Source organism: Oryctolagus cuniculus, chromosome 16 (assembly GCF_964237555.1).
Source record: "Oryctolagus cuniculus chromosome 16, mOryCun1.1, whole genome shotgun sequence".
Lineage (NCBI taxonomy): Eukaryota > Metazoa > Chordata > Mammalia > Lagomorpha > Leporidae > Oryctolagus > Oryctolagus cuniculus.
The window spans coordinates 55,536,331-55,550,403 of NC_091447.1; the positions used below are offsets into that span (position 1 = coordinate 55,536,331).

The 14,073-nt window shown below is 60.1% G+C and overlaps 1 protein-coding gene across 12 annotated transcripts in view; it reads right to left on the bottom strand.

Annotated features, from left to right (window-relative positions):
* Nucleotides 1–4,378: 4,378 nt before the first annotated feature.
* COBL (cordon-bleu WH2 repeat protein) overlaps nt 4,379–14,073 on the bottom strand; it is a 184,953-nt gene continuing 175,258 nt past the window's right edge. For 9 of the 12 annotated variants that reach the window (XM_051853146.2, XM_051853142.2, XM_051853141.2 and 6 more), the window contains 2 exons: nt 13,615–13,878; nt 4,379–5,524 (listed from right to left, as the gene is read on the bottom strand). In XM_051853146.2, coding sequence (XP_051709106.2) covers nt 5,507–5,524; nt 13,615–13,878 — 282 coding nt within the window. In that variant the 3' untranslated portion in view covers nt 4,379–5,506. The remainder of the gene's footprint in view (nt 5,525–13,614; nt 13,879–14,073) is intronic. The other 3 variants (XM_051853149.2, XM_051853148.2, XM_051853145.2) reach the window with 1 other exon arrangement.

Here is a 14,073-nt window from a genome sequence, read left to right on the forward strand (position 1 = left end):
GGTCAGGACGCCTGGGGCGGTAGTGGGGATGGTAAGGACGCCTGCGGCAGTAGTGGGGGTTGGTCAGGACTCCTGGGGCGGTAGTGGGGGATGGTCAGGACACCTGGGGTGGTAGTGGGGTTGGTAAGGATGCCTGGGGCGGTAGTGGGGTTGGTAAGGATGCCTGGGGCGGTAGTCGGTAGTGGGGGATGGTCAGGACTCCTGGGGCGGTAGTGGGGTTGGTAAGGACGCCTGCGGCGGTAGTGTGGGATGGTCAGGACGCCTGGGGCGGTAGTGGGGTTGGTAAGGACGCCTGCGGCGGTAGTGGGGATGGTCAGGACGCCTGGGCCGGTAGTGGGGGATGGTCAGGACTCCTGGGGCGGTAGTGGGGGATGGTCAGGACTCCTGGGGTGGTAGTGGGGGATGGTCAGGACGCCTGGGGCGGTAGTGGGGATGGTCAGGACGCCTGGGCCGGTAGTGGGGGATGGTCAGGACTCCTGGGGCGGTAGTGGGGGATGGTCAGGACTCCTGGGGTGGTAGTGGGGGATGGTCAGGACGCCTGGGGCGGTAGTGGGGGATGGTAAGGACGCCTGGGGTGGTAGTGGGGGATGGTCAGGACGCCTGGGGCGGTAGTGGGGTTGGTCAGGACGCCTGGGGCGGTAGTGTGGGATGGTCAGGACGCCTGGGGCGGTAGTGGGGGATGGTCAGGACACCTGGGGAGGTAGTGGGGTTGGTAAGGACGCCTGGGGCGGTAGTGGGGGATGGTAAGGACGCCTGGGGCGGTAGTGGGGGATGGTCAGGACGCCTGGGGCGGTAGTGGGGTTGGTAAGGACGCCTGCGGCGGTAGTGGGGATGGTAAGGACGCCTGGGCCGATAGTGGGGGATGGTCAGGACGCCTGGGGCGGTAGTGGGGGATGGTCAGGACACCTGGGGAGGTAGTGGGGGATGGTCAGGACACCTGGGGAGGTAGTGGGGTTGGTAAGGACGCCTGGGGCGGTAGTGGGGGATGGTAAGGACGCCTGGGGTGGTAGTGGGGGATGGTCAGGACGCCTGGGGCGGTAGTGGGGGATGGTCAGGACGCCTGGGGCGGTAGTGGGGTTGGTAAGGACGCCTGGGGCAGTAGGAAGATTTTGTTCTTCATTGAGTGTTGGTTCCCAGTGTGATCAGAAGCTCATTTACCTGTACACTGAGGGCATTTCTTGATCTGTAGACTGTACTTCCATAGAATGTTAAAGACAAACACACTTGGGAGACAGCTGCCCCTTCCTGGGCGGTGCAGCCTGCTGCAGGATTAGGAAAGAGGCCATGGTTAGGTCAGTCATGGCCGCAGCATCAGGTGAGAGGCTGGAGGCAGACCCTGGGACAGAAGTGGGTGGGGGATGTTTGACCTGGGGCCCTTCTCACAGCTCCTCCTGCAACCAACCCTCCTTGTCCTGCTGCAGCCCTGGCTGCTGTCCCCTGCCCTGGGTTCTGCCAGGCTCCCACAGCCCAGAGCTGTTTTCTCTGCCTCACCTCCCTCTCCAGGCCTGATGTCACAAACCCACCTTCCCCTCAGTCCCGTCCAGCAACCCCCTTGGCCTGGGCCCGTCTGTTCCATCTGTCAGGACTGGCTGTCAGTCATGTTGGGGCAGACTTACTCCCACCTGACAGTGCACCTGTCACATTGGGCTGCATCCCCAGGCCTGAAGCTCCTACGTGGCAAGATGTGGCCTGTGGAGTTCCCTGCCACAGGAGCCAGTAGATGCCAGTGGAAAGTGGCCAATGCAACAGGAGGGGACATGTCCCATAGGGCAGGGGTGCTGGGTTTTGCAGGATGACATGAAAGAGTGAGCCTGTGTGGAGTATCTGGGAAAGCACAGGCAGTTCCCGTTTCTGGAGTAGCGGGTGTGGTGGGCTCGGGAGCCGAGCAGCAGCAGCGGCCTCACCATTGTGGGCTTTGGGGTAGAAGGCACAGCCAGAGCCAGTGATGTGTGCCCCCGTCAGGCCTCTGGCCTCTCTGAGGTGGTCTTTGCAGCAGGGCTGGCTCCACCACATAGTCTCCCCAGACGTCAGGGGAGATCCCAGGAGACCTGGCCCTGCTCCTGCAGGACCTGGGTGGGAGGGCGAGGTGTCCCCGTCAGCCTCGGAACCTCATGTTTCCACCTCGCTTCAGGCTCCTCAGAGGGAATGGGAGTTGCGTCCAGCAGCAAAAGCTCATTTTGTCCACTTGGAGAAAGTGGGCCCTGTCGGCCCCAGGGAGGCCTTGGCATCAGCTCCGCCCCACTCATCGGGGACCCTGGTTGGGCTCATGGCCAAGTCAGTATGAGCAGGTGATGGGGCCATGGCTTCTGGACCTGTCAGTTTTGACACCTTTGTGTTCCCCATGAAACACGTACACCCCTGGTGAGTCTACATCTCAGCCCTGGGCCTGTTGCCAGGGTGGAAAGCACCGCGTAAAATCTACCCTGGGTCTCCCAGGGCACATCTGGAGGGACCCCACGGAGGTTCCAGGTGCTGTTCCCCGCCTGGTCCATCCACTAAGCACGGCTTCCCTTCTGTGCACAGCTAGCCGGCTCCCCCACCCCCTCTTCTGGGAAGGTTCACAGACTTCTCTGCCCTTCCTGTCCCAGGACCACATCCACTATGAATGGTCACGTCCACGTGGCCCCTCCACTCAGCTTACTGGAAGGCAAGGGTTTTATTTCATTCCAACTTCCCTGTAGTACCCACCACGGGTTCTGGCTTGAAGGAGCAATCACGGGGTGGGGGGGGTCAGGGAGGGGACTTTGGGTGCATGCCAAGAGGAAGGGCTGCTGCAGCACTGAGTTCTCACCCATATCGGTGGGTCCTTCCATGGGGACACGCCCAGCAGGCACCTGGATCCTGTCCCTACCCCTGGAGCTGGGCTCCAGAGAAGGGGGTGGTCCCACCATCAGACCTGGTGTCCTTCCCATGCACAGAGCTCTCCACGGCACCTGCCAGGAGAGGGGACTTGACTGTGCTCGAGCCTCACCCTTGGGTGCTGTTCCAACAACTGTCACTCACAGCACACGGGAACCCAGATGTCTCTGGGCAGCTAGACTTGGCCACACCCTGGTGCAGCCGGAGGCACAGTCTGGTAGCTTGGGTGCTGGCCATCTCCTTCCCTGCCTCTCTTCACAACAGAGTGGACACCAGGTCCCGCCAACCTCGCTCATCTCCCTCATTGCTGCTGCTGCCCCATGCTGCCTGCCATCCACTCCCTGCTAAGAAACATCAAACTGTGGGATGCGGGCACCGTGCACTTCCTGCCGCACCCGTGGGTCAAAAAGCAGAGGAGCGAGCCTGTGACCCAGGAGCACGGTGGAGGAGGCCCTGTTGCGCACTGGGTTTGCTGCTGGTCTCAGTCCCCTTCCTTCCTGTTTTGTTTCTGTGATGGATTTCATAGTTGCACACCCTTTTCATCTTCCTTAACTTTCAACTCACATCCCTGTGGCCTCCCCACAGAGCAGGCAGGGTTGCCCTCCCTGTTCTCAGCCACCTCTGGGACCAGCATCAGGGGTGTCACAAGGTGAGAGCTAAATGCTGGGGAAGCCGGTGGTCGCAGCTCCGGCGCCTGAAAGCCATGGCAGGCAAAAAGACGACTTGAAGATGTTTCACAGTCTCCAGGAAGGAAGCACCAAGCAGGTGGGCTGCCCAGCAGGTCCGGGCAGCAGGGAGGGGGCAGGCGGTGGCCGCTGGGCCAGGGTCACACAGGAACACGGGGAGAGGTTCTGTGGGACACTCAAATCTCAGGTCAGGAGCAGCGGTGAGAGGCCACCGGGGAAGCTGAGGTGGGAATTTCAAAAGGGTTCATGGAAAAACAGAATTGAAAGGTGAAAGTTCACTGTGGTGTGAAAACTTCGCAGTCCACACGTAGGTTTCTGGTAACGTGCATTTTCCGTGACACTTTTTGAGGACCTTGTGCAAGCACAGATTTTGTATTTTTTGCACCCAAGTAAAAGCAGTTCCTCCATCAGTGAGCTTTTAGCAGTGGAGTGGAGACACCAGAGTGGAATCTGGGGCCACCAGCACCCAGGAGGCAACAGATGGCATCAGGCAGGTGGGCACGGCCCCCACCCCCCAGGCCGAGGCATGAGCTGAGAACCAGCTCCTGTTTCCAGGCCATTGGCGGGTCCACAGCCGTATTTACCTGGAAGCAGCCCCCTCCCCCCCGCCCCGGCCTATGCCCCAAACCCCACCTTTCTTCCTGCATCACCAAGCGGACCCAGTTCCTGCACAGGGAGCCTTGGGGACTGAACCACATCCAAACCGCCGCAGGCGAGGGCCAGAGACCCAGGGAGCGGGCAGCCACACATGCTTGTTGATCCAATAAGTGAACTCCTCCCTGCGCTGGAGGTGGGGCACCCAAGCAGACTGAGGCAGGAGGGTCACACACAGCTCTGATTTCATCTCATTTATTTGTGGCACTAGAGGCAAACCCTAGACAGCTGTGACTTGGAGCAACTGGATGGTAGCTCTTGGCTCACAAAGTCCAGCCACGATGCAAAGCTCCCAGGCCCCAATGCCTGCATCCCAGTGGCAAGACCACTGCTTCACCCGTGCTTTCCCGTTAATGGCGAGTTCTTCTATTTCATGAACGTCCCATGATCTCTACGACTCTCCCAAAGAGATTTTTTCCAATATAATAAAACACTTGAGAGAGATGGATGAGAACTGATGCAGGAGTGAAACGCTCCCATGAGCACTGGTGGCTAAGCACCGTGTGCCATGACAAGATCACCAGGGAGCACCAGGGAGCCACCCAGCCGTGGGAAAGGCACCCAGACAGGCACGGTTTTGCTGCATTCCCTGTGACCTGCAGCACCCAGCGCCCTGCTCCTTGGCAGGGTTTCCGAGGCTCCGTGCACAGCCCCCACCCTGGGGGAGGCCTCTGCACATCACAGCCTGCCGGGCAAGAGCTGGGGGCTTGGGAATGCCCTGTGCGCACGATTCTGTGTGACTGTAGCTCTGGGCACTGACAGTCGATTCTCAGCTTTGTTGGCCAAATCACAACCCCCTGCGAGGCGTGTTACCCTGATGTTGGAGGAACAAGAACCCAACAGCTCTGCCGCCCAGTGCAGTCACCTTGGAAAAAGCCTCACAGCTCCCTGACACGTGAGCAGACCACCCGCAGAGAAAGATTTCACCGAGGTGAAAGGCTCAGCCGTCGATGGTGGACGGGGGAGAAGCTTCGACGGTCCCAGTCGGCATCTCACCACCGGCGCTGTAGCCAAGGGCTGGGCTGGGCTGGCGGCTGCACTCCCTGCAGCCTGCCAACAAGGATCGTTGTTGGCAACTGTAAGTGTTCAGAGGCAAAGCACATCTCCTTGGCACACAGCTGCAGTGCAAGGCAGCCTTTCCCTCCTGTGGAATCTACGCAAGAACAGACTGAGAAGCAACTGCCCGCGTTTGGCCTGAGGACAAGGAAGCAGTGCCAGGGCTGGATGTTCCTGCCACGAGGAATCCTCCGGTGATGACGGGGGTGTCTGGCGGGCGGGTTCTGGGTGTCCTGACCTCCAGCAGTGACTCACACAAGCAAGGGCACCTGCGGGGAAGACAAGGGCAGCCGGTTATTCAGCTCTGCTGAGGCACAGCGGCCTCGGGGTGGGGATTCCCGACACCAGCACAGGAAGCACGAGGAAGTCGTGCTGAAATACGACGGCCTTCTGAGCTTCCGCGGCTCGCTCCACTCAGGAGAAAAGCACGCGCCCATTCGAGAGTGGACGCACAGGGCGGCAGGTCCCGCCGCTGCCCTCTGCCCCTGCCTGCCACAGCGTGCCATGCTTGGCTCTCGCTGCCACAAGGGGCTCTGGGGGTGGCAATCGTGACTCCGCACCGCACCCCAGCACACAGAACTTCCTGTGTGCCAAGCAAGCATGTGGGCTGCAAATGAAAGAAGTGAAACCCGTGGCCAGAGGGAACTCACAAAATTCATGGGAACTATGAACATGACACAGCCAGGTGCTGACTTCAAACAGTGGTCTGCACTAAGATAAACTTAGGTGTTCACTCCATTTTCCACTCTTTGGAGTATTCTCATATATACGTGTGTGTGTGTGTGCAGGCACACAGACACATCTATCCTGACAGCCGGACATTCCACATGACTCTTTGTTATTTGTCCCATTCTTTCCCTAATATAATCCAAAACAAAGCCCAAGCCACCAGGGTGAGGACAGGGAATGTGGGTCCTCAGGACGACTGTATTTTGTTGCATGCCCATTTTATATCAGGAACAGCCGTAGAAACCCTGAGCTCCAGCAGCGTGTCCTAGATGACTAAGGAGTCAGATGTTGTGGTGTTCGCAGGGTGCCTGCCTCACTTGCTTCTAGAGTAAAACTCCACGTGGGTGGGTGGGCCTGAGTGCAAACACACGCAGCCGCTGCACAACTCTTCCAACTTCTCAATGCCTGGCAGTCGTCACGGCAAAACCGTGGGGAAAATCCATTATAAAGTCGTCGCAGACAACTGGATGCGTGGCTGCAGCAGGGACATCGAAAGTCAGGAAGAGGTCGCTGTGAGGCCCAGGTGGGCTTCACAGCAAACCCTTTTACAAAAGGGAAACAAACCACATCCGGATGTGAAGCAGGTACACGTGTGTGCGAAAAAGTCAGGAGCACAGTCTACACGCTGGCTGCGTGCACACCGGGAACCGGCGCTCCCTTCCTCACCACGACCTCCTTGGGTAAATCCGAAGGTCTCACCCACAGCAGGGTGCCCAGGGGGCTCAGCACATCACTCAGTGGGCCTGGCCTGCAGCCGGGCTGAGGGTGGGGGCAGGTGCAAGGTGCAAGGGCATCGCCGGCACCCCTAAAACCCAGCCTCTCTCAGAGAGGCCGTGCACCCTGCCAAGGCAAATCTCTTGGCATCCACGGAGAAGCAGGCACGAGAGCCAGCGAACGAAGCTGCAGGGCAAACCTTGGGGGGAGGAGGGGCCGTAGCTCTGCTCTCTCAGGGAGGGCCTGGCACAGATCTGGAGGCTGGCTGCCCACCGGCAGCAGCCAGACGAGAGCTCGAGAGATCCAAGAACCCTCAGCAAGTTAAGAACATGGTTAGGAGGGGAGAAAGCACCCTGGGCATGAAGACAACAAGCACAGGTGGGCAGCCGTGAAGAGACCTGCATCGGCGCAGTGAGCTGACACGGAGCAGCAAGGTACACCTTCACCCCGGCTTGGCCCGTGCCGGGGACCGCTCTGCCGTCTGGCCCTCAGCCCCAGGGCACCAGCACTGGGGCTGTGTCACCAGTGAGCGCCTGTGAGGACAGCAGCAGCTGCTGCCGGGGGTGGGGGGCACAGCCTGGCAGTGCCCATCGGGGGTCTAGGATCTTCCTCCACAATTCTCTTTACTTCGATCGGACCAGAAGGAAATCATTGATGGGACAAGGCTGGCAGAGCTGCAGTCAACACCAACCGCACACACTTTGCCGCCTGGCAAGGGGAATGGCCTTCACGTGACGACGGGGACGAGGGGAGCTGAGGGCAGCAGCCGGATGCCCTGCCTCAGGCTCCTGTCTCCAGGCGGACGGGCTCCCTGCGGCCAGCGACACAGCCGCTGCCCAGCACTGGGGGTGGGGAACAGGCCCGGGGCGGGAGCCTGGGGCTCACAAAGCCCCAGGGAAGGAGAAGGTGGGTGCTTCTGGCATGACGTGGGTTCCGGGCAGATTCCGTGATGACTGTGAAACTCAGCGGGACAAGCACACAGACCCAGCGCTGCACTCAGAGGGCAGGAAGTGGGTGCACACGGAGTGGGCTCCAAGGCTGGGCACTGCTCGACCCCACACTGCGCCGGGACCCAGGCCAGATGCAGGCTGTCGGAGGCAGGACTGGCAGAGGGCTCCTGTGTGGAAGTGATTTGTAAATGCAGGCAGCAGGCTACAGAGGGAGGCCTTGAGGAGCTGCGACGGAGACGTGGAGCACAAGGGGAAAGAACTGGGAGTGCAGGGAACAGCTTTGAGGGTGGAACAGTGGCTGTGCAGGCCCTGAGGCTGGGCACTGCTTTGGCTGCCTCGTGACGGTTCTCACACAGTGCCTGCAGAGTGGACAGGACTCAGTGGAGCCGAGAATGACCACCAGCAGCAAACACAGGACAGGCCCTGCTCCTTGGAGCTCTCCCCTGCTAACTGACATGCAGGGCTTACAGCAAGAGCCACCGGAACCCTTGCCAGGCCTCCCGGGTCTGCCGTAAGCTGGGAGCGTGGAGCACAGGGGAAGAGCCAGGGGGAAGTGTGGTCTCTGACTTCCCTCTCCGGGGCCCAGGCCTCCTGGCAGTGCCACGTGTCCAGTCGCTTCCCACAGGGTCCACAGTCAAGGCCGCTGGCCACGACTCCCACGCATCTGCAGCAGAAAAGCAGGCACCTGAGGGCCTGGCCGCGAGGCTGCAGCACTGTGAGGCTCAGCAGGCAGCAGCTGACAGGGCACCTGGGCTGACAGCAGTGCTGGCCCAGGGAGGGCCGGGGCCAACCATCGCTGGCTTCTGTGTCACACCTGCCTGTCGGCAAGCAGGAGCCGCAGCCTGCACCGCCAGGCAGGCTCCGAGTCGGCGCTGGCCCTGCTGCTCTCCTGAGGCAGGCGGGGCACCGAGGGAAGCCTTGTGAGCAGCCACATGTCCCTGACCCCCCCCCCCCACACACACACACGGCCTCCGTGAGGGCCCTGGGGAGACAGACGGTGCCTCGGGCCAGCCCTGCCGCCGGGTCCTCCAGCCGTGCTTGCAGAGTAAAGAGCTGGGCACCGGAGTCCCTGATGAGCACTTTGGGCCCTCTGAAAGCAGGCGCCGAAGCAAGGCTGACAAAGCAGCCAGGGGCCCGCGGCTCACCTGCATCAAGGATGCGAGGCTGGCGGTTGTGGGGTCAGAGCCTCGCCTTCAGGGAGGACAGCGCCCCCTGCAGGAGCGGCAGCGGGACGGCAAGGATGCCAGGGCTCCTGCACGGAGCCCAGGGAAAACCACAGAGAACAGGAAACCTCCCTGACAGCTGCACCACAGCGGCAGAGGCACAGTGTGGTGCCGACCGTGGAAGGGAATGTGGCCGAGTCGCTGTCCGGGTGACAATGCCTCGCCCTCCCACCTGCCCTCTGTCGGTCCTCACAGCCCACACGGCTGCTGGGGCCCGTCGGCTGCCTGCCTCTCCTGGGCCCAGCCCACCATTTGGCTGTCAGGTACCTGCAGGCTTTGGGTCTGGCTCAAGCGTCCCCACCGGGGCCGCATGCTGCAGGCTGGTCCCCACGGTGGGGCCTGGCGACTGCTCCCTGAGGCCCCGCCCTTGAGGGCATGGGTGGCACGCAGGGCTGGCTCCTGTCACACAGCCCGAGCTCTTCTGCCTCCTGCCGGATGTGGATTCCAAGCCTCCAGATCTTTCCTTCATGAGCGAGCTTCTCTACAGCCTGAACACTGACCAATACAGGCACCCTGGGGACACAGGGGAAGGCCGTGCTGCTCCGGGCGGCGGTCCCACACCACACACTGCAGCCACCTGCCCCAGGAGAGCTGGCCGTCCTGCAGCCCCCACGCATGGCCCAGAGAAGGACAAGGTCCCCATCTGAGCACAGCCCAGGCCATACTGGTCCCGAGCTCCGGGAGTTACTGCACCACCTAGAGATGAGCACAGAGCGGAAAGGAGCTGTACAAATGAGGCCAAGTCCAAACATAGGGGACAACACACAGGGGTATACACACATAGGGGTATAACACATGTCGGGTATAGCACACGCCACAGTATAGCACACGCCAGGGTACAGCACAAGCAGGGTATAGCACACCCCAGGGAATAGCACACCTCAGGGAATAGCACACAGCAGGGTATAGCACACCTCAGGGAATAGCACATGCCAGGGAATAGCACACCTCAGGGTATAGCACATGCCAGGGTACAGCACACAGCAGGGTATAGCACACACCAGGGTATAGCATGTGCCAGGATACAGCACACGGCAGGGTACAGCACAAGCAGGGTATAGCACACCCCAGGGTACAGCACACCCCAGGGTATAGCACACTCCAGGGTACAGCACACCCCAGGGAATAGCACACCCCAGGGTACAGCACACCCCAGGGTATAGCATACCCCAGGGTACAGCACACCCCAGGGTATAGCACACGCCAGGGTACAGCACACCCCAGGGTATAGCACACCCCAGGGTACAGCACACCCCAGGGTACAGCACACCCCAGGGTACAAGCACACGCCAGGGTACAACACACCCCAGGGTACAGCACATGGCAGGGTACAGCACACGGCAGGGTATAGCACACCCCAGGGTACAGCACACCCCAGGGTACTGCACACCCCAGGGTACAGCACACGCCAGGGAATAGCACATGCCAGGGTACTGCACACCCCAGGGTACAGCACACGGCAGGGAATAGCACATGCCAGGGTACAGCACACAGCAGGGTATAGCACACACCAGGATGACCTTCCGCACACAAACCTCCGGGTGCGTGCAGGCAGACAGCTGCCCTTGTCTGGGAAGCTGGAGAGTTAGGGTTCACAGCCAGGAATGCAGACACGCCTGGGGACCCTGCTGCACCTGAGTGGCCTGGTGGGGAAGCTTCCAGAGATGGAGGCAGGAACCCCCGCCCAGGGAATCCACCATGGGTTCTTGGAGAGGTCAGCTCAGTCCTGACAGCAGTGGTGGCCAGTGGCCTACCTGTCCTGGCCCGTGAGCCACATCTTCAGCAGGCTTTACGTGATCAGCAGCCGGAGCAGGCTCCTCACTCGGGCGAGACTGCCAGGCCTGATTTCCAGGGCAGACTCCTCACCACTCGGGGCCCCAGCCTCAGCCCAGAGTGTGCGTCACCTTCCTGGGGCACGGCACACTCCCTGTCACCTGCTCAGGGCACCCTGGTCTCTGAAGTGCCTCGTCAATACTTACGGTCTGGAACTCCGGGGTGGACAGAGCAAGTCGCAGTACTGAGATAACTCAGAGAGACCAAACTTAGGCTTGTGGGTGTAGCTGGCAAAAAGCGCCCAGGGCTTCTGGCCCCAGCGAGCTCTAAGCTGAGCAGGCACAGAGCCTGAACCACCAGCCTCATCCTCATCCTGAAAGCCCACTCGGCTGGTCTGGCCCTTCCGCCCATGTCCGTTCAACCCTCTCCATGTTCCTTGTCACAGCACAACTTCCCCAGCTTTGAGGTGACTGCTAAACATACTTTGCTGACTTTTCTGGAAGACAGAAGTGATTCTTAGAGAGAAAGAGCCCCGAGGCGGAAGCCGGTGGCCCGGCCCTTTCCCACTGCCTGACCTGAGGCTTCAGCCTACGCCGGCCTCAGCTGCTCGTGGCACCTGCAAGGTGGACACAGCAACGCCTGTTCTGACAAGACCCCCAGATCAGCCAAGGAGACGAGAAGTCCCCTCAGTGCTGGCCTGATCCTGGCCACACAGCACAGCACCGTGACAGCGCGGGAGGTGCTGGGCACACAGTGTGGTCTGTGGTGGTGGCACAGTGATGAGCCTGCCCAAAGCACATCTCAGAGAATGAGTTTTCACTGTCACGCACGACAGGACTGCATGTCAAGGGTCAAATGAGACAAGGATGGCAACCATTAATGCAGTTACAAAGTGAACATTCAACTGCACAGCACACGGCCAAATCGGCTCAGAGGGAGCTGTCCCCACTGCCCAGTGCTGAACCCCTCTTCCCAGTGGTGACTGGCCTGGACTTTGGTCCCTTCCTGCTGTACCTGCAGAGCTAGCGTCACCCGACTTTGGTGTCTGGTTTCGTGATGCTTACTTACCTGTGTCCTCCTGTTTCTTCACTTCCTCTCACTTGGAAGCACATAACATTGTCACTAAGCAAATGCCACAGAAACAGAACGAAGGCCCCCAAGGGGCCACAGGGATTCTCAACGTCCTCTCCTGGAGAGGTGGTGCTGCGGCCACACGTGTTCTCCCCAGGTGTGGTGGTGGTGCTGCCTCCTTACTTGGTCCCTTCTGGAACCTACATGCACCGGCTGCCTGGCTGGCTGTGCCAGAGGGGCTGACCCCAGAGCAGGGAGAAATGGCCTCTGGGCTCCAAAAACGTCAGAGTCAGTGTGTTCTGGTGGCTCTTATAGGCAACCGAGCCGAGGATGTCTGGGGCCCACAGCCTTTTAGGGAGGGCAAACGGCCCTTCAGTTGCACTGCCCTCCCTCCATTCCCCCCAACACCACCAGGCTCCCTCGAGGGCAGCAAGGGAAGCTGCCTGCCTTTTCCATGGTGCCAGCATCTTCACCCAAGAGCAGCCAGCCACCGCTTCCTGAGGCACCTGCTCTCCACAGAACACACAGCTTGTTAATGTGAGAGGGCTTTCTGGACCCAGACCGATCCCTGTAGGAATCCAGCCCCCCTGGGACCCAGGCAGAGTGCCCCAGCTTCTTTGAGCCTCATTCACTTTCCACACAACCTGAGGATAACCTTTAGGGCTGACTCCTCAGGTGCACGTGAAAACAGCCTCAGATTTCAGAAGAGAAACTTCCCCCAATTCTCTATTACCATGTAATTTCCCAAACCCACCAGGGACAGGGTCACTCCGTGCTCAGGATCCCTGTAGACGTGAAACAAATCTCAGGAGCCACTGGGCCCGAGTGTTCCTGTGATTTGGAAATCCTATTGCACGGTCACTATTTCCACAGTCTTTACAGAACAGGTGGTGACAGATATGCAGGCCAGCATCAGACTTACGGAAAGAGAAACTGGGAGAACAGCAGAGTGCATGCCCTGCCCAAGGGGCTTCAACTCCAGGAACAGTCAAACATAATGCTGGCAAATATAGGTGGATGGATGGGTGGATAGACAGATGGACTGAGGGATGGACGGATGGATACACACACGAACTGGATGTATAGATGAGTGGATGGGTGGATGGATGGGTGGATGGGTGGATGGATGGGTGGGTGGATACAAGCATGAACTGGGTATATAGATGGATATACAGATGGATGGATGGGTGGGTGGATGGATACATGCATGAACTGGTTGTATAGATGGATGGATGGATGGGTGGATGGGTGGGTGGATACATGCACAAACTGGATGTATAGCTGGATGGATGGGTGGATATGTGGATGGCTGGAAAGATGGCTGGCTGGATGGATAGATGCGTGGATGATGGACGGATAGATGGATAGATGGATAGACAGATGGACAGATGGATACATGCATGGATGGATGGTGAATGGATGGATGAAAGGAAAAGCTACAGTAGTTGGAACCACACACAGACAAATGAACAAGCAGGTAACAGGTGGAAGGAAGGGAGGGGAGGGGGGAGAGACGGAGGGAGGCAGCAGTCTCACTGCAGGCTGTAACTATGGGCTTGTGTCCTGAGCACTAAGGGACTCATCCTGGATTATCCTCAGCCTGTCCAGGACCAGTCCCAAGAACGGGTTAGGGCAGGAACGCACAGGGGATAGGAGTGTGATTTGGTACCCACCTCTGTCTGAGGAGGACTGTGGCAGGCATCTGGTGTGCAGGAGGCGGCTTTCTGCCTGTCTCCCTGTGCATGGAAGCCTGCACCGACCTCTCTCACCCTCAGTGTGAGGGACGCACGACCTCAGCGCTCTCCTGCCCTACCTGTGACTACCCTGCGGCTCCCCCACAGGCAGGTGTGTTCCAATCGAGGGCACCTCTGCTTCTCCCATCCCCCCCAACATGCTCACCTTTTTCAACCTCGCAGCCCCTGTGCCGGAGCGGATGGCGTCCATCAGGGCCTGCCTGGCGTCCACCGGGTTGTCGAGAGTGCCTGTGCTGGACCCGGAGGCTGCCCCTGATGCAGAGAGAGCTCGGGAGGCTGGCAGGGCAGGGGCTGGCAGGGCTGGTGGGGGTGGAGGGCCCGGGTCTTCCCGCCAAGGGTCCCCTGGGCCTGCTGCAGAGCGCGCGGCATCCCGGAAGATCTGGAGCTCCTCAGAGGCCGAGGAGGACACCTGGTAGGGAGAAGTCGAATGACTGCCCCTAGATTCCTGAGTGACAGGCTCACAGCTGGCGTAAGTGCCAGTGTGAGAGACCCCAGGGCGCCCCCCAGTGCCTTCCACCGCACTCGGGTGCCTAGGGAGAAAGTGGCCCTCACCAGATGCTGCACCTGCCAGCACCGTGCTCTTGGCCCCAGGCTGTGCTGTTTC